This window comes from Electrona antarctica (genome assembly GCF_951216825.1).
Source record: "Electrona antarctica genome assembly, chromosome: 4".
Lineage (NCBI taxonomy): Eukaryota > Metazoa > Chordata > Actinopteri > Myctophiformes > Myctophidae > Electrona > Electrona antarctica.
This window is the reverse complement of record NC_136809.1, coordinates 4,823,434-4,839,542: the sequence shown is the minus strand read 5'-3', so window position 1 is coordinate 4,839,542 and position 16,109 is coordinate 4,823,434. Positions and strand designations below refer to the sequence as shown.

Below are 16,109 nucleotides of genomic sequence, written 5' to 3'. Positions count from 1 at the left end.
AGTTGCCATAGCTATGATGTGGAGGCGGTGGACCTGCAACAGCAACAGTGACACATACATACAAACCCATGTATGGTTTCTCTTCAAAGAAGGTCGGTCCTCCTTTGAAGTGAAAGCTGCGACTATTAGGGGCAATGCCACCTCACCGTTATGCTTGTTCCTACTCAGAGTCCCACCTCCCAGCCTCTCCCTCCCGCATACATATGTATAGCAGCTCCAATTACCTCATGATCGTGGTTGGGAAAATAAAGATCAAAATGGCCTTCCGTGTGTGTGTGTGTGTGTGTGTGTGTGTGTGTGTGTGTGTGTGTGTGTGTGTGTGTGTGTGTAAATAATGATCATCATTATTCTTTCCCCTCATCCTTTCTTCCCATGCCTTCCTTCATTGCCTCGCTAAACTTTTTGCCTGCTTATAATCTTTGTTTGTGGTTGTTTTTGTTTTTTTTAACCCCGCCACAGATGTGCGTGTACGACCAGGAGAACTTCCAGGGACGCTGTTTTGAGATCATGGGCGAGTGCGTCAACGTGTGCGACTTTGGCATGGACAGGGTGCGCTCCCTGCGCGTCGACTGTGGACCGTGAGTACTACCACTTAGTGATACTAATGTGTACTTTTAAAGTACTCAAGTACATTTTTGAATACCGTACTTTTACTTGTACTTGTAGGGGCGACTGTGGCTCAGGAGGTAGAGCATGTCGTCCAATGATCCGTGGGTTGGCGGTTCAAATCCCGGCTCCTCCTCCTGTCTACATGTTGAAGTGTCCTTGGGCAAGACACTGAACCCCAAATTGCTCCCGATGTGCTGGTTGGTGCCTTGCATGGCTTCCGCCGCAATCGGTGTATGAATGTGTGGGTGAATGTAATGCGTGTATGAATATAAATGCACCATTTACCATTTTAGTAGTTCTACATTGCAGTATTGACACTTTTACTTAAAGGTATATTCAGTGATTTCACTTAATTCAAATATCACTTATTCTTTCTTATTTTTTGGATAATCCTCCCTACTATAAAGTGTGCTGACCATATAAGGAGTTCCTCCCTGTCCTTAGTGAGCCCCTGGGGTCAAAAAACCCTAGTTTCAGTTTGGGCTTTGGGTGGCAAAGCCTTCCTCCAATCATGATCGAGTGGGGCGGGCCTTGGTGCACGTGCTGTTGGTCTGTTGTACTTCCCCCACTGTAGAGCGTGCATGTGCACATCTTGTTACCGGGGCGGACCGGGTTTTTTTTTCCAAATCACCCAAATCACTGAATGCTCCTTTAAGTCACAAATGTAGAGTACTTGTTCCACCTCTGATAGCACCGCTCTCCCCTCCCCCTCCATCCATGCAGCTTCGTGGGTTACGAGCAGATGAACTTCTGCGGAGAGATGTTCATCCTGGAGAAGGGAGAGTACCCTCGTTGGGACTCCTGGAGCAACTGTCAGAAGAACGACTACCTGCTGTCCTTCAGGCCCGTCCGCATGGTAAGAACATCCACATTAAAACCCATTTTGGGCGGGAACCCCTTTTGGTGTTAGCATTATGTTATGCTTTAGCTATTGAAAAATAGCAGATCTACAAGCTCATAGCGCGCCACCGAGTGGCGCGCTACGAGCTTGTAGGTCTGCTATTTTTGAAAAATCGAAGAGCGACTGACATAGAAACGTAGCTTTTTCAGAAAACTGTCAGGATGTAGAAGACATTTTTAGAATCTGATCTCAGGTCAAAATGGGTTAAACTGTCCTTCAGGCCCGTCTGCATAAACACATCCATATTAAACGTCTATCCTGGTGGTAAAAACATCCACATTCAACGTCTATCAGGCCTGGACTGGCCACTTAAAACACGACCGATGCCACCATGAGCATCCTTCAAAATAAAGGCGCCAGAGTGCCAGCAGATATGGTAGATTTTACTCCCCCCCAAAAAAACGGGAGGCGTAATCTAACATTCTCACCTCACGCTGGTCGCGCTATTAAAGTCTCTCTGGAAACGTTAATATTCCAAACGAGAGGCTGAAGTCAGAAATGAAGACATTGTTCCTTCTGGTCAAAATCATGGAGAGCTCCCTAGAGTAGGAGCTACAAGGCTTTCTTTCTGAGCCGTAAACAAGGAAGTGAAAGGTTGTGTATTATTTATTGTCATTTTGTAAACGTCTTGGTATTAAGGGCTTATCTATTTCAAGTATTGTATAGTAGTGGGCCAGTCTGAGCCAAATTCCGCGAAAATATCAGGGCCGAATTTTTGTCTCAGTGCAGCCAAGGTGCATTATGTATCCGCCATTTGAGCCACGGACCACCATTTGGTGACATTTAACCTCTCAGGCCCAAAACTAAAGAATATTTTGTTGCCGGGATTTCATTTTATTTCATTCCATGATGTATTGATGTTGGTACGATCAAAATAACAATTCTTCTACATTCTCTAATTGTGTAGACTTCTTGTGAATTAAGTAATGCAGAAGTTTAACAATAATTTAACTCTTGAGAGTGTAAAATGAAACCAAATGGACCCGTAAGGGTCCTTAACAACAGAGTTCCCTTAACAACAAGATCAGGCGAAGTATAAATCACACTTTGGAGGCTATTATTATCCTTCCTCTTACTAAGTCAAAACTGAAACAAAACCGTCTCCCCCCTTTTCTCTCTGCTCCAGGACCCCGAGAAGCACAAGATCTGCCTGTACGAGGTCGGAGAGTTCAAGGGCCGTAAGATGGAGATCATGGACGATGACGTTCCCAGCCTGTTCTCCTACGGTTTCACCGACCGTGTGGCCAGCATCATGGTCAGCTGCGGAACGTGAGTCATCCTCTCGGCAAACAAAGGACACGCATCAAAAGGACACACACACACACACACACACACACACACACACACACATGGCCGTGCATGGGAAGATATTTACAGAGGTGCTGAATGTGCGTTAGCACGCGCCGCAAAATGTGCGTGCACGCACCTCGTGCACGCGCATTTTCACGCATTTTCGCGGGGAAAAGTGGCTTAAACTTTCCCTCTCCCCACATTGCATGAGCAAAATAACACAGGCAATTAACAAGGATAAGGCGCCAATACTGTGATACAGCATATTTAATAGGCACAAATGGAAATGGCCAGTTTTTAGGCACACAGCAGATGCTCTTGTCCTCCATAGTGACTTCAAAAAGAGCACGTTTGTCCAAAAACAATAGGGTGACAAAATAATTGGTGATATGCATATATCATGGCTGTGAATTGGAGGAGACATGCAATTGTCTAACGCTCTCCCCAATACCCAGTGGCGTGCACAGATAGACACTAGGGGGTGCTAGAGCACCCCCTGCCCTTTTGGCAATGTGCCCTTTTGAAAAAAAGAAAAACTTTTTTTTCCTTTTCTTTTTCAAAAATAGCAGACCTACAAGCTCGTAGCGCGCCACTCGGTGGCGCGCTATGAGCTTGTAGATCTGCTATTTTTCAATAGCTAAAGCATAACATAATGCTAACACCAAAAGGGGTTCCCGCCCAAAATAGATTAAGGCAACCGGCCGGTTCCACGCGCTGCACAAGGTGCCCTTTTTTTAACTTGAGCACCTGCCCCTCTAAATGTCTGTGCACGCCACTGCCAATACCAACACGTAGAGGAATTGGCAATGACTGAAGTTGGGGACGGAAAAAGAAAAGAAATGTTGATATCTACTACACATTTCAGTATTTTCCCAGCATGGTGCTTATAAGTAGAAAACAAGAAGCGACTCTCAGGTCTCACAGATGACGTCAGACTTCTTCACAGCATAATAATCAGGGAAAGCGATGTGTAGTCACTCACCGCACAGGATATCTGAGCTGCCGCTGTAGCTGTTTGTCTGGGAGGAGGAGGGAGTGTAAAAATAGAGCTTCTTTATTGACTGCTATAGTACCTAGTTTTTTTCGCAGGCCGTCGCAGACGTCACGGCTCAGCGGTCTATCCGTGTCGACACGGCGAGGCGTGTGACATCCTCACAGTTTCACTGCAGGCGTGATTAGTTGTTCTATATTATAACCCATTTAGGCCTGACCTCAACATTTAAAAAAAAAAAATCTTCTAAATCCTCCAGTTTTCGGAAATAAATATTTTCAGGATTTAAAAAAAATAGCAGACCTACAAGCTCGTAGCGCGCCACTCGGTGGCGCGCTATGAGCTTGTAGATCTGCTATTTTTCAATAGCTAAATTACAACATAATGTTTAAAACACCAAAAGGGGTTCCCGCCCCAAAATGGGATAAACAACACTACCTGTGGCTTGCTGGAAAGCAGGAGGTATATAGCGTTTCAATTTTGAGGCGAGTCAATCTTTTTTTGTTTGTTTATCTCCTGTTGTTTCTCATTTTCCTCAATCAAAACATCAGCGCCACCGACCACTTCTTCTCCTTCTCCATCTCCTCTTGGTCTCTGCTGTGTGACCGTCCAATTCGTTTCAGTGTTGTTATTGTCGACTGTCTAAAACTCTAAAACTAAGATGGAAAATGTTTGTCGACTACCTTTTTTCACTGACGAAAAAACTGGAATGGAAACTAAATGAACACTAAGCTATGATGACTAAAACTATGACTAAATATATTGACAAATTCGTCGACAGATCAAAACTAGACTACTTGGTTGCATGCTGAAAATAGCAGATCTTCGAGCTCACAACGCGTCGCTAAAAAATCAGCCATTACGACGGCGCCAAGGCCCGCCAAAATACATTTTTATACCCCGGATACCCATAATGATACCCATAATGATACCCATTCTGCCCTCTCTCTCTCTCTGTTTCACCAGCTGGGTGGGTTACCAGTACCCCGGATACCGTGGCAGCCAGTATCTGCTGGAGAAGGGCGAGTTCAGGCACTTCAACGAGTGGGGCGCCCGCTGCCCCCAGATGCAGTCCATGAGGCGCATCCGCGACATGCAGTGGCACCAGCACGGCTGCTACACCATGGCCGCCAAGTGAAATCCACTGAGGGCGAGGAAGAGAGGCGCAGGCGGAGGAGAGATGGAGGCGGGAGGAGTTGGCGGCGGCGGGCATAGAGATGGAGGAGGAGGAGGAGGAGGAGGAGGAGGAGGAGGAGGGGGAAGCCGAGCGAAGAAGGAACGGAGGAGGGAGAGGGTGTGATGATGATGACGTGCTCCTTCCTCGAACCCCCGAAGTCCCACCCCGGGTGGTTATTGAAGTCAGAGATGGAGAGGGATATATAGGAGGGTTAATTGTCCTTACTGGTGACGCATGAGATCAAACTGTGCTGATTAAAATGTAATGACGTGCTGTCGTCCCCCCTATAGCTGGGAAACCATCCTATAGCTGGGAAACCATCCTATAGCTGGGAAACCATCGAGGGACCATTCATTGAATTCGGGTCTGACGATAAACCCTCCTTTTTCCTCTCCATTCCCCCCCCCCCCCTTTTTTTTTACCCATCTCTGTTTGTCAGCCCCCCCCCCCCATCTTCCATTTCCCTTCCCCTACCCTCCCTTTCTTCCCCTCACACACTTGGGTGTTCTCATATCACCATCCTAACCTTCAACTTTCACTCAGCCTAATTACGTGACTGTTGGGGGTATACCGGTGTGAGTGTGTGTTTGTGTGTGTGTGTGTGCGCACGTGCGTGTGTGCACGCGTGTTTGTGGTGGAGCCAGGTTCTGATGTGGAGAGGGAGGAGTTGACCTCAACGAGGGAGGGATGGAGGGAGGGAGGGGGGGTCTGTATTTGGGGTGGGTGGTGGGTGGTCATGCTTTGCTCTCTCCATGTCATTGTAACTGCATTGGGATCCTGAAGCCACATGTTTCCCTCAACCCTAATAAAGGCTCTCTCGAACTGCATGCTCTGTGTGATCTGTCTGATTCTTCAGATCCCTTATGGGATCAATCTATCAATCAATCAATCAATCAATCAATCAATCAATCAATCAATCAAACAAACAAACAAACAAACAAACAAACAATCAAACAAACAAACACAACAAACACAAACACAACTTCAAACATGTTTCAAAATAAGTATTTGTTAAAAGTGTTCGCAAACTAACCATGCATATTGATGACATATAGGTGTAAGAATGTACCATCTTTGTTTAAAAAGAATATATATATATACTTCAAAAACATAATCTTATAAGGTATTTTATCTGGCATTAACAGGTATACTAAGGTCCCCTGTCTCATGTCCTGGTTTTAAAAAGGCAGGAAAGCTGCTGAAGCTATTGTAAGCCTTCTATTTTTTTGATGAATGCATTAAATAATATTGCTATCCGATGTGGCTCAACCATAAAATGTCAACTCCATAAGTCCTTCTAAATTGTATAGGCTGGCCTGGGCCATGGCTCAGTGGTCCGGGCACATCGGCTGGCAGTCCGATCTGGCAGTGTGCCGCGGGTTCGACTCCCGATCCCGACGGCCCTTGCTGCGTGTCTTCCCCCCATTTCCTGTCAGCCTACTGTCTGTCCCTCCATAAAGAATATAAGATAAAGGCGAAAGCCACAAAAAAAACATTTAAATAGTATAGGCTACTAAATTCTAAATTAGTATACTAAGAAATAACGAAGGAACTGTAATGGTCTCAGTGCAGGTATCAAATAAAACAGATACAAACATTCAATACATTATAGCTTAGAATGAGGAGATCTGTTTTCAAAAGCGTTTTAAAAGATGATAAAGAATTTTGCCTTTCTAATTGCAAGGGGTAGGGTGTTCCGCGACTTGGGTGCTCGTGCGACAGAAGCCTGGTCACCCTTGGTGACTATAGGCGTGTCGTGCAAACCTGTAGGAAGGCCTCCTCTGAGGATCTCAGGGGGCGCAGGCATTTGTCCGGCGCACTAAGAGTCCAACAGCCAATAGTCCGACAGCCAATAGTCCGACAGCCAATAGTCCGACATGCCAATTATAGTCCGACGTCCCAGCATTCATAAGGTCCATACGCACGCGCACACACACACTCACAGTCTCACACTCACGCACGCACGCATGCACGCACGCACACATGCACGCACGCACGCATATACACACACACACACACACACACACACACACTGGACAACTGGGCACCTGGACGAGTGGCCACCTGGACGAGTGGCCAGCCGGACAACTGGCCACCTGGATGGCTTGGCGCTAGAGCTCGACCGGCAGAAGGCTGGTCGAGGTCTAGTTGTTTTATATATAAAAGTTCAATGTTTCTGAGGCTGCCACTGCCTCAACTAATCCAATGGTTCTCAAACCACTTACAACGACCGCCATAACAACAAGAGAGTTACACAGACCTGTAAGAGTCCATTTGGACATTCAAGGAACCCTGGGGGTCCCTGGACCCCACATTTGAGAACCACTGAACTAATCTGTTGAATTCTCTAAGATGAGCAACTGTGAACTCACATGGTAACACAAATGCCTGACAAATCAGTGCCATAATATAAGCCTTCATATTATCTTAAATGGTCTATATAAGATGAAGGCTTGGATTATGGCACTGTTTTATGAAACTGCAAGTCAAGTCTCTTGTCTTTTTATTTTTTCATGTCTGCTGGAAAGTTGTCCTTCAGAAGATCTGTGAACCACTGTAGCTCAATGTGTCTTATAGCAGCTGAATTTCCTGTTTTTATCTATTTTAATTTCAAGTTCTATTCATAGCTGTTGCAGACATAATGGTGCTGTAGTAACATACTGAGTTTAGCAGCGTACTGTCCCATGGTCATCAGTCAGGTTTAGTAGCGTACTGTCCCATGGTCATCAGTCACACATTAAATAATGTTGTTGTTTTTTAACATGTCTGAGTTTTCCTCCATTTGGGTTTGGCTTGAGAGACTAGTCTATACAGCCAAGAAATTCATGTATATTTCACAGTTTACAAAATGGACCACAATTTCAAAAATATTTTTAAGACACATTTTGGCAACTCAAAATATCTTTTGCTCCTATAGACGGTGGTGGAAAAAGTATAACTAAAAATACATCGCATAGATGCACCTGGGACGTATCCTCAGTGATGTGTCCTGAGGTCATCAGGGTTTCGGGTCTACCAACCTCATACCCCTCACTCAGGCAACCCAGCCGGGGTGATCAAGTCCCTACTTACGTCCCAGTAGCTACCCTCGATCAGTCCATCAGGGAATGAGCAAGGCCACACAATCCGTTGCTCCGGAACTACGTCTCACCAGGTCCACTCCTACGTCTCACCAGGCCCAGGACCTGTGCGTTGCACCAGACTCCCAGCACCAGGCACTTCATTCAGGAGTGGTGGATTATAATGGCCCGTTTTATAGTTTTGAAGGGGGCGATGGAATCTATAGCATTGAGGAGGACATTATTGAACCCATTTGTGAAATTGTCGAGAGATCCAGAATAGTTATTGAAAGGAGTGATGACAGTTGGCAGTGCAGATTCTAGTGCTAGTTTGACTGTATTGTTAATGCAGCGGCTTTGTGAGGGGCAGTGGTTAATGGAGGGTAAGGGGATCAAAGCTGTAAAGTCGATGAAATAGTGGTCGGTTACTGATGGGGCAGATGAAGAAACTGTTATATTCTGGATTTTGATTCCACGGGTCAGGACAAGGTCTATGGTATTACCATTTCGGTGTGTGGGTTCTGTGACGGTTTGGGAAAAATCAAGGGATTCAATAAGTGATGTAAAGGCTTTATTAAGTGGGTTGGATTTGTCATTATAATGAATGTTAAAATCTCCTATTATGGCCAGATGGTCAGCACGGATTATGAGGTCTGATAGAAATTGAGAGAATTCCTCTAGAAAAAGGGTGTAGGCACCAGGGGGACGGTATAGGATGGCTATGGAAAAGGGGAGGGCATTTTGACTGGGTAATGATGAGGACATTAATAACAACTCAAATGATGAAAATGTAGTATTGGGTTTTTGGTTGAGTGGATACTTTGCGTTATGGATTAGTGCAACACCACCACCTTTTTTTGTGGTGCGGGCTGATTGGGAGAATATAAAATTAGGTGGGGATGCAGCGATTAGGGGCTGTTCATCATTAGCTGTGAGCCAGGTTTCACAGAGTCCCATCATGTCTAGTTTATGGTCGATTATATAATCATAAATTATAGGGGATTTATTATTTAGGGATCTTATATTGAGGAAGCCAATTTTGAGCTGATTAAGGTTGTTTGTACTGTGTAGTACAGTCTTAACAGTTTTCACGGAATGGAGATTATTTTGATTTAGGCCGTTTTTATTTTGGTGATATTTCCTGTTTCTAATGACAGTTGAGATGGGGTTTGGAGGGGCGTCTAGGTCTAAGTGGTTGACAGGCAGAGATCTAGGCGCAAAGGGAGGTGGAAGTCCTCCCAACCACAAGGTGGGGCTGTGGTGACTATGTGAACTGGTTTGGTGGCTGTGTGAGGTGTCTGACGCGTGTCAGACACTCACTCACAGTCTCACGCACGCACGCACGCACGCACACACACACACACACACACACACACACACACACACACACACACACACACACACACACACACACACACACACACACACACACACACACAGGACAACTGGTCACCTGGATGGCGTGGCGTGGCGTGGCGTGGCGTGGCGTGGCGTGGTGTGGCGTGGCGTGGCGCTAGACCTCGACCGGCAGAAGGCCGGTCGAGGTCTAGTTGTTTTATATATAAAAGTTCAATGTTTCTGAGGCTGCCACTGCCTCAACTAATCCAATGGTTTTCAAACCACTTACAACGACCGCCATAACAACAAGAGAGTTACACAGACCTGTAAGAGTCCATTTGGACATTCAAGGAACCCTGGGGGTCCCTGGACCCCACATTTGAGAACCACTGAACTAATCTGTTGAATTCTCTAAGATGAGCAACTGTGAACTCACATGGTAACACAAATGCCTGACAAATCAGTGCCATAATATAAGCCTTCATATTATCTTAAATGGTCTATATAAGATGAAGGCTTGGATTATGGCACTGTTTTATGAAACTGCAAGTCAAGTCTCTTGTCTTTTTATTTTTTCATGTCTGCTGGAAAGTTGTCCTTCAGAAGATCTGTGAACCACTGTAGCTCAATGTGTCTTATAGCAGCTGAATTTCCTGTTTTTATCTATTTTAATTTCAAGTTCTATTCATAGCTGTTGCAGACATAATGGTGCTGTAGTAACATACTGAGTTTAGCAGCGTACTATCCCATGGTCATCAGTCAGGTTTAGTAGCGTACTGTCCCATGGTCATCAGTCACACATTAAATAATGTTGTTTTTTAACATGTCTGAGTTTTCCTCCATTTGGGTTTGGCTTGAGAGACTAATCTATACAGCCAAGAAATTTATGTATATTTCACACTTTACAAAATGGACCACAATTTCAAAAATATTTTTAAGACACATTTTGGCAACTCAAAATATCTTTTGCTCCTATAGACGGTGGTGGAAAAAGTATAACTAAAAATACATCGCATAGATGCACCTGGGACGTATCCTCAGTGATGTGTCCTGAGGTCATCAGGGTTTCGGGTCTACCAACATCATACCCCTTGTAGTGGCACTCCGTCTAAATGTTCTTAAAAATGTACCACTTGGTGGAGTAGACCTCACAAAAACACAAAACAGTAGTTGTACGCAAACGACAAGACACAAATAACTTTTCTTAAAAAGGTTTTACTGAGAAAAAACACCAAAAGTTACAGAGTCCAATGTATGGTCAAAAAACTGTGTTGCTTCCTTCTATGTCTGACTCCAACTGACTACAAGACTGTGACATCAAACAGAAATACACACAGGTGCCTCCAACTGGTCCAAATTGGCTCCCATTAACATCAAAGGATAATTAGGTCACACTCAGATCAGGTCAGCTAGACCTTTTTAAACACACATGACACTCATGAAATGCAATCAAATATCCAGCATAGCTTTTTAACCCTTTTTAACCAAAATAATTATTAATCTTAATAATGAATTCACTTAAACATAAAACATTGACAATTGGCTCCTACACCCCTCACTCAGGCAACCCAGCCGGGGTGATCAAGTCCCTACTTACGTCCCAGTAGCTACCCTCGATCAGTCCATCAGGGAATGAGCAAGGCCACACAATCCGTTGCTCCGGAACTACTCTGCCGGGACTGGGAGAACCAGATTCTGGTGCGTGGAAGGACTATAGGCTCTGTGGGTTGACTCCTGTCCGGGCCCCTCTACGTCTCACCAGGTCCACTCCTACGTCTCACCAGGCCCAGGACCTGTGCGTTGCACCAGACTCCCAGCACCAGGCACTTCATTCAGGAGTGGTGGATTATAATGGCCCTCCTAAAGGCCTCACCGGGGGTTGTTGGGCTTCCTCCTCACGGAGGATGCAGGCTGGGGCGCCAACCCAGGCTGGGGCGCCAACCCATACTGCTCCCGGGTGCCGTCTACATTGCGGCTGTCACCCGTCTCTCCGGTGGTCACCAGACTAGACCTGGTTGTAATACTGAAATATATAAATGTATTGGCAATGAAATGTACCAAAAGTAAAAGTACTCATTATACAAGTTTTGAGTTTGTTGATTGGCTATTTTCAAATGGCCGAAATGTATCTAGGGCTGAAGTGATTAATGCAATTTTTGTAATAATAATACAAATCTACAAAGTAACTAAAGTTTTCAAATAATTGTAGTGGAGTAAATGTACAATATTTACCTCTGAGGTGTAGTGGAGTAGAAGTAAAAGTACTGGAAATTGAAAATACTCAAGGAAAGGAGAAATACCTCACAATTATAGTGATTAAGAATAGTAACATTATGAAGTACATCTTTGTGATGTCACTGAGATCATAATTGTTACTGATCACGTTTCAGACCTCCAGTTCTAGGCAACACACAGCAACTCTAAGGTATATTAATGACAGTAAAATGTTGAAAATTGGTGGTGGAGTAAATGTGCTTTAATAGTTACTTTAAACCACTGCCTATAGACCTAGACTTTTTTTAAACCTACTAAGAAGATTTCTCTGGACATTGAAAAAATGAAACGTGCTTGCTTTCTGTTGAGGATGTCATTTGCAGTGCGCTATGTGCCCTGTGAGCCACTAGATGGCAGCAATAATGCATTTTAAACACATTATTAGCTCCCCAACCACCACAGTCCACACCCTCCTCTTGATATTTCTTCCTGCCTGCCCTAATCTCAATTTTAATTAAAGCCCCATGCAACAACACATACATGTATTACATAATCGCCTTGCCTTGCGTTATGTTGCAGTGTTTGATTACAAATAAATAAATAAATAAAATGGAGAATCTGCTTTGATGAAGAAAAAGGGCAGAGGTCACATGAAATGGTGATTGATCTCATACTGTGATAATCAATGATGGCAATTATTTGGCTATAACTCTATAGCTCTTCTGATCATCAGTGTTGGGCAATATTACTGAAGAGAGTATAGCCTAATAGGCTACTTATTATATATTAAAAAGTAATAATACTATATATTACTTATTACTTGGAATCAAGAGTAATATATTATATTACACATTATAGCCTATTACATGTTACTTTTTGTACAAATTGTATTTAAATAAAAATCCACTGATAAATGAATATTTTGTAAAACTATTAAGTAGAAAAATAATATGGTTGTTAAAATCATATGTTTGTGACAATTATCAGAAGATAATATGATCTCTATACATTTAACCAAAGTGAATTTCTGTCACTGGACACATGTTCAAGTTAAGTTAAAGTTTATTTATGAGCACAAGATGCCTTTCTAAATGCCTGAAAGGGGAAGTGACAGGAACAAAAAAGCAAAGATGTATAACAATGTAATACATGTTGACTGTAGTGTCCCACTTTAGCAAAAAGTCAGCCCAGAGTAATACAATAAATGCACAAAAATGTATTAAAACTGGTTTGGGTTATGTGACTATGTCTAGTGGACAATAGGGTGACCAGATCCAAACTGTTCATTTGAGGGACAGAAGTATCGCTTGTGTGGGACAAGTGGGATGGGGGGACCCCGTCCCACTTGTCCCACACAAGCGATACTGGAGTACCGGGATAGTAACTACTTGAGTTGCTGTTAAATGCCTTGATGACTGTCATATTCGACCATGGCCTATTGGCTATAATTTATAAACTCCTCTGGTGTCTCACATTTTGTTTTGAAATCATGCTTTATTTTTATGCTATTTTAACAGGCTTAAAAACCAATGCCAACTATTAGGGGACTAACTATTAGGGCATTTGAACACTGATGCAATTGCCTGCCAGTCGCAATGTGGGACAGACATGGTCTCAATTTGTGGGACGCCTGAAAAGTCTTGGAAATGAGGGACTGTCCCACGCAAAGAGGGACATCTGGTCACCCTAGTGGACAACGTGTCCTAGATGAATTGAATGAACTTTAAACACTCTTCAAATATACCTTTCCCATCATGTATACTGCCAAAAATATGCAAATACACCTTGGACATTAAAATATATTTTCATATTCATATGCTTAGATATATATATATATGCACACATACTGTATAGGCAAGTTCCCAGGTAGGTTCCCAGGTTTACATGTGTTACCTCATATGTGCATAGACTGGTATAATATGCACACAATGAATAATACATGCTGTGTATATTCGTTTCTTTTTCTTCTTTCTTTTATAAAATGAGGAACCCTAACCCCTAACCAATAATATAATTGAAAAGTTCATATACAATTAGTTGAGAAAAATGAGTTGGTTTATAGGCCTAACACCTTTATTAATAATAGCAAAGATATTAAAGCCCTTTCAACAGAATTCAGCAGAAACTGCATGTGGCGTCACTGATATTAACTTTTGCAGACATTGAACAACACAATAACATGCCAATGATGCCATCCTTTATTCCTTTCGTTACAGTTTACTGTTTACACACATGGCTTTTTGTTGTTGTTGTTGTTGTTGTTGTACATAGTAGGCCTACTTAGAAAAAGCTTAACCTACCTGATTTCATTGGGCTCTACCTATCCCCTCTCTTTCCCCCCACCCAAGCACCCACCCCATCGAATAGAGAGGAAGGAAGAGAGGAGCACAAAAGTGTGGGTGTCTGTGAGTCTGACTGACTCGCTGTTTTTCCCCATTCTCTGTGATTTTGTCGGTGTGTTTGTAGACCCTTATAGTTCAGATTTAAGCGTTGTATTTGACCATGCTGTATGTTCACGTTGTTATACCGACCCGTCCTCCTCAAATGGGACTTATGGAAGTACAAAGCCTAACAGAACACACCGAGGCAGTGAACCACAACCAAACCAAACACCAACCAGAGTAGTAGAACTCGCCCCGAAGCATGTGTTGTGTTTTTGCCCTCAAAACGGTGCAGCCACACTTCCCCCTGCAAGTGCTCCTAAACACAGGAACAACCATTTCAATTCAAATGAGCTTTATTGGCATGAGAAAACGTATAAGTGTCAAAATATAGTAAAAAACAGTTGGAAATGGGGAAAGTATATGCAGTTGGAGGGGGTAGAGCATTTTGTAAACAGAGCTATGTCACATTGCGTGTCATAATAAAGCTTTTTTGAAACAAATAGAAGCAATTTTTTGCAGTCACTTTGGGACAAATAGCAGCAATTCTTTCTCAAGGCTATCTAGTATACAAAACAATAAAAGCAATCAGTGGTGTAAATGATCTGCTATTTTAGTACTTTAAGTAGCCTACAAGGTTTCTTCGACTATGCATGCACCTCTTGGTGGCAGCGGTGGACGGACGGTTTGCGGAGCGGTCTTGATACCGGAAGGTCGCCAGTTCGAATCCCCGGACCGGCACGTTAAAATTACCACCGCTGAAGTGCCCTTGAGCAAGGCATTGAACCCCTACCATGAAATGTTCTATGAGCAGGGTGTGGCTGTAAACAAGCATCTCGAGCTTAGTCCACTTCCCTGGGTAAACAAAGAACTTTGCTTTGCTTTGCTTTGCTTTACAGCACCTCAAAGGCCCTTAAAACAAGGCTCCAGACTTCCCAAAACAAACTGGTCAGTGGTCAGGCTACTACTTATTCACTCCCTGAAGGCCGAACCCACCTCACCCCTGCCCACTTTGACAGGCTGGAATGGCTTAGGGTGGACGAGTGTACGAGAGTACAGCATCTTGCAATGGGTCTGGTCCACAAGATTCGATACACCACCAAGTTACCCATGTACCTGTCTAAATACACCACACCCACAACACCAGAGGGAGTTCAACAAACCATGTGCAACCCAGATTCAGCACAAACAAGGGACTAAATTAATTCGCTCCAATGCCACCAAAATGTGGAAGGCCCTACCAACTGTCATTAAGACATGTGAATCCCTTGACGCTCTCAAAGGGCACCTACAGACGGCAGCCCCCTGTAAAATCTGAATCTGTGTTGAGGAAAGAGATTGTGTTAGATTGTGTATAATGTGTGTCGGTCGGTTTTAACTATATTTGTCATGAGTTAGGCTATGTCTGGTCATTTATTTGATTTTCATCTATTTTTTTTCCCTTTTGTTTAAAATCATTTTTGTGTGTTTCTGGTTTATCATGTATATATATTATATTGATTTTGTATGTACTTTAAGGTATATTTTTAATGCATAATTTTCGCAATTTAAGATAATTGTTTTTGTCCTTGGTATGTACATGAATGTGCATACTGTAGGTTATTTAATGCTCTTTAATTGTTATTTTTGTGTGTACATTTTGTATTTATTTTAATGTATTGTAAAGTTTTTAATTAATAATAAATAATACAACTTTATTTGTATAGCACCTTTCATGACATGAAATGCAGCTCAAAGTGCTGTACAGAGCAATGGAGAAAAAAAAGATAAGAAAAGCAAGGCATAAACAAATAAGATTACAATAAATTTGTAATTTGATCCCAGGAAGAATAGTCTCTGCTGAGGCAGTGACTAATGGGGATCTAAAATAAACAAAAATAAACAAATAAACAAATAACCCAACACAATACAGTTGTTGTCAGTTAGTGTTGGGGGCAAAACAAGTACCCCAGGCTCCTCAGCAGCCAGCCACCCAGACTCAGACCCAGACAGAGTTGGTTGGTGCTCGGAGAGAGAGGCAGGCCTAACAATCGGTCCCTACTCTCTGTCTCTGGAACCTTTTTTGGGAGAAAAAAAAAAAAAACACAAGACGCGACAAACATTCTCCTGACTGGGTAATGTGCTTTTCATTTGTTTTGTTTGCTATCCC

The 16,109-nt window shown here is 43.2% G+C and overlaps 2 protein-coding genes across 4 annotated transcripts in view; both read left to right on the top strand.

Annotated features, from left to right (window-relative positions):
* The window catches only part of LOC306921102 (beta-crystallin B1-like), a gene marked incomplete at both ends in the record, with an annotated part of 6,952 nt that extends 2,023 nt beyond the window's left edge, over window positions 1–4,929 (top strand). Inside the window, 4 exons of the mRNA XM_079498215.1 lie at window positions 460–578; window positions 1,333–1,465; window positions 2,637–2,779; window positions 4,758–4,929. Coding sequence (XP_079354341.1) covers window positions 460–578; window positions 1,333–1,465; window positions 2,637–2,779; window positions 4,758–4,929 — 567 coding nt within the window. The remainder of the gene's footprint in view (window positions 1–459; window positions 579–1,332; window positions 1,466–2,636; window positions 2,780–4,757) is intronic.
* Window positions 4,930–15,937: 11,008 nt separating this feature from the next.
* Window positions 15,938–16,109, top strand: part of ctnnd1 (catenin (cadherin-associated protein), delta 1) — a 95,432-nt gene continuing 95,260 nt past the window's right edge. For all 3 annotated transcript variants that reach the window (XM_079499032.1, XM_079499033.1, XM_079499031.1), the window contains exon 1: window positions 15,938–16,074. The gene's annotated coding sequence lies outside the window, so the exon portion shown is untranslated. The remainder of the gene's footprint in view (window positions 16,075–16,109) is intronic.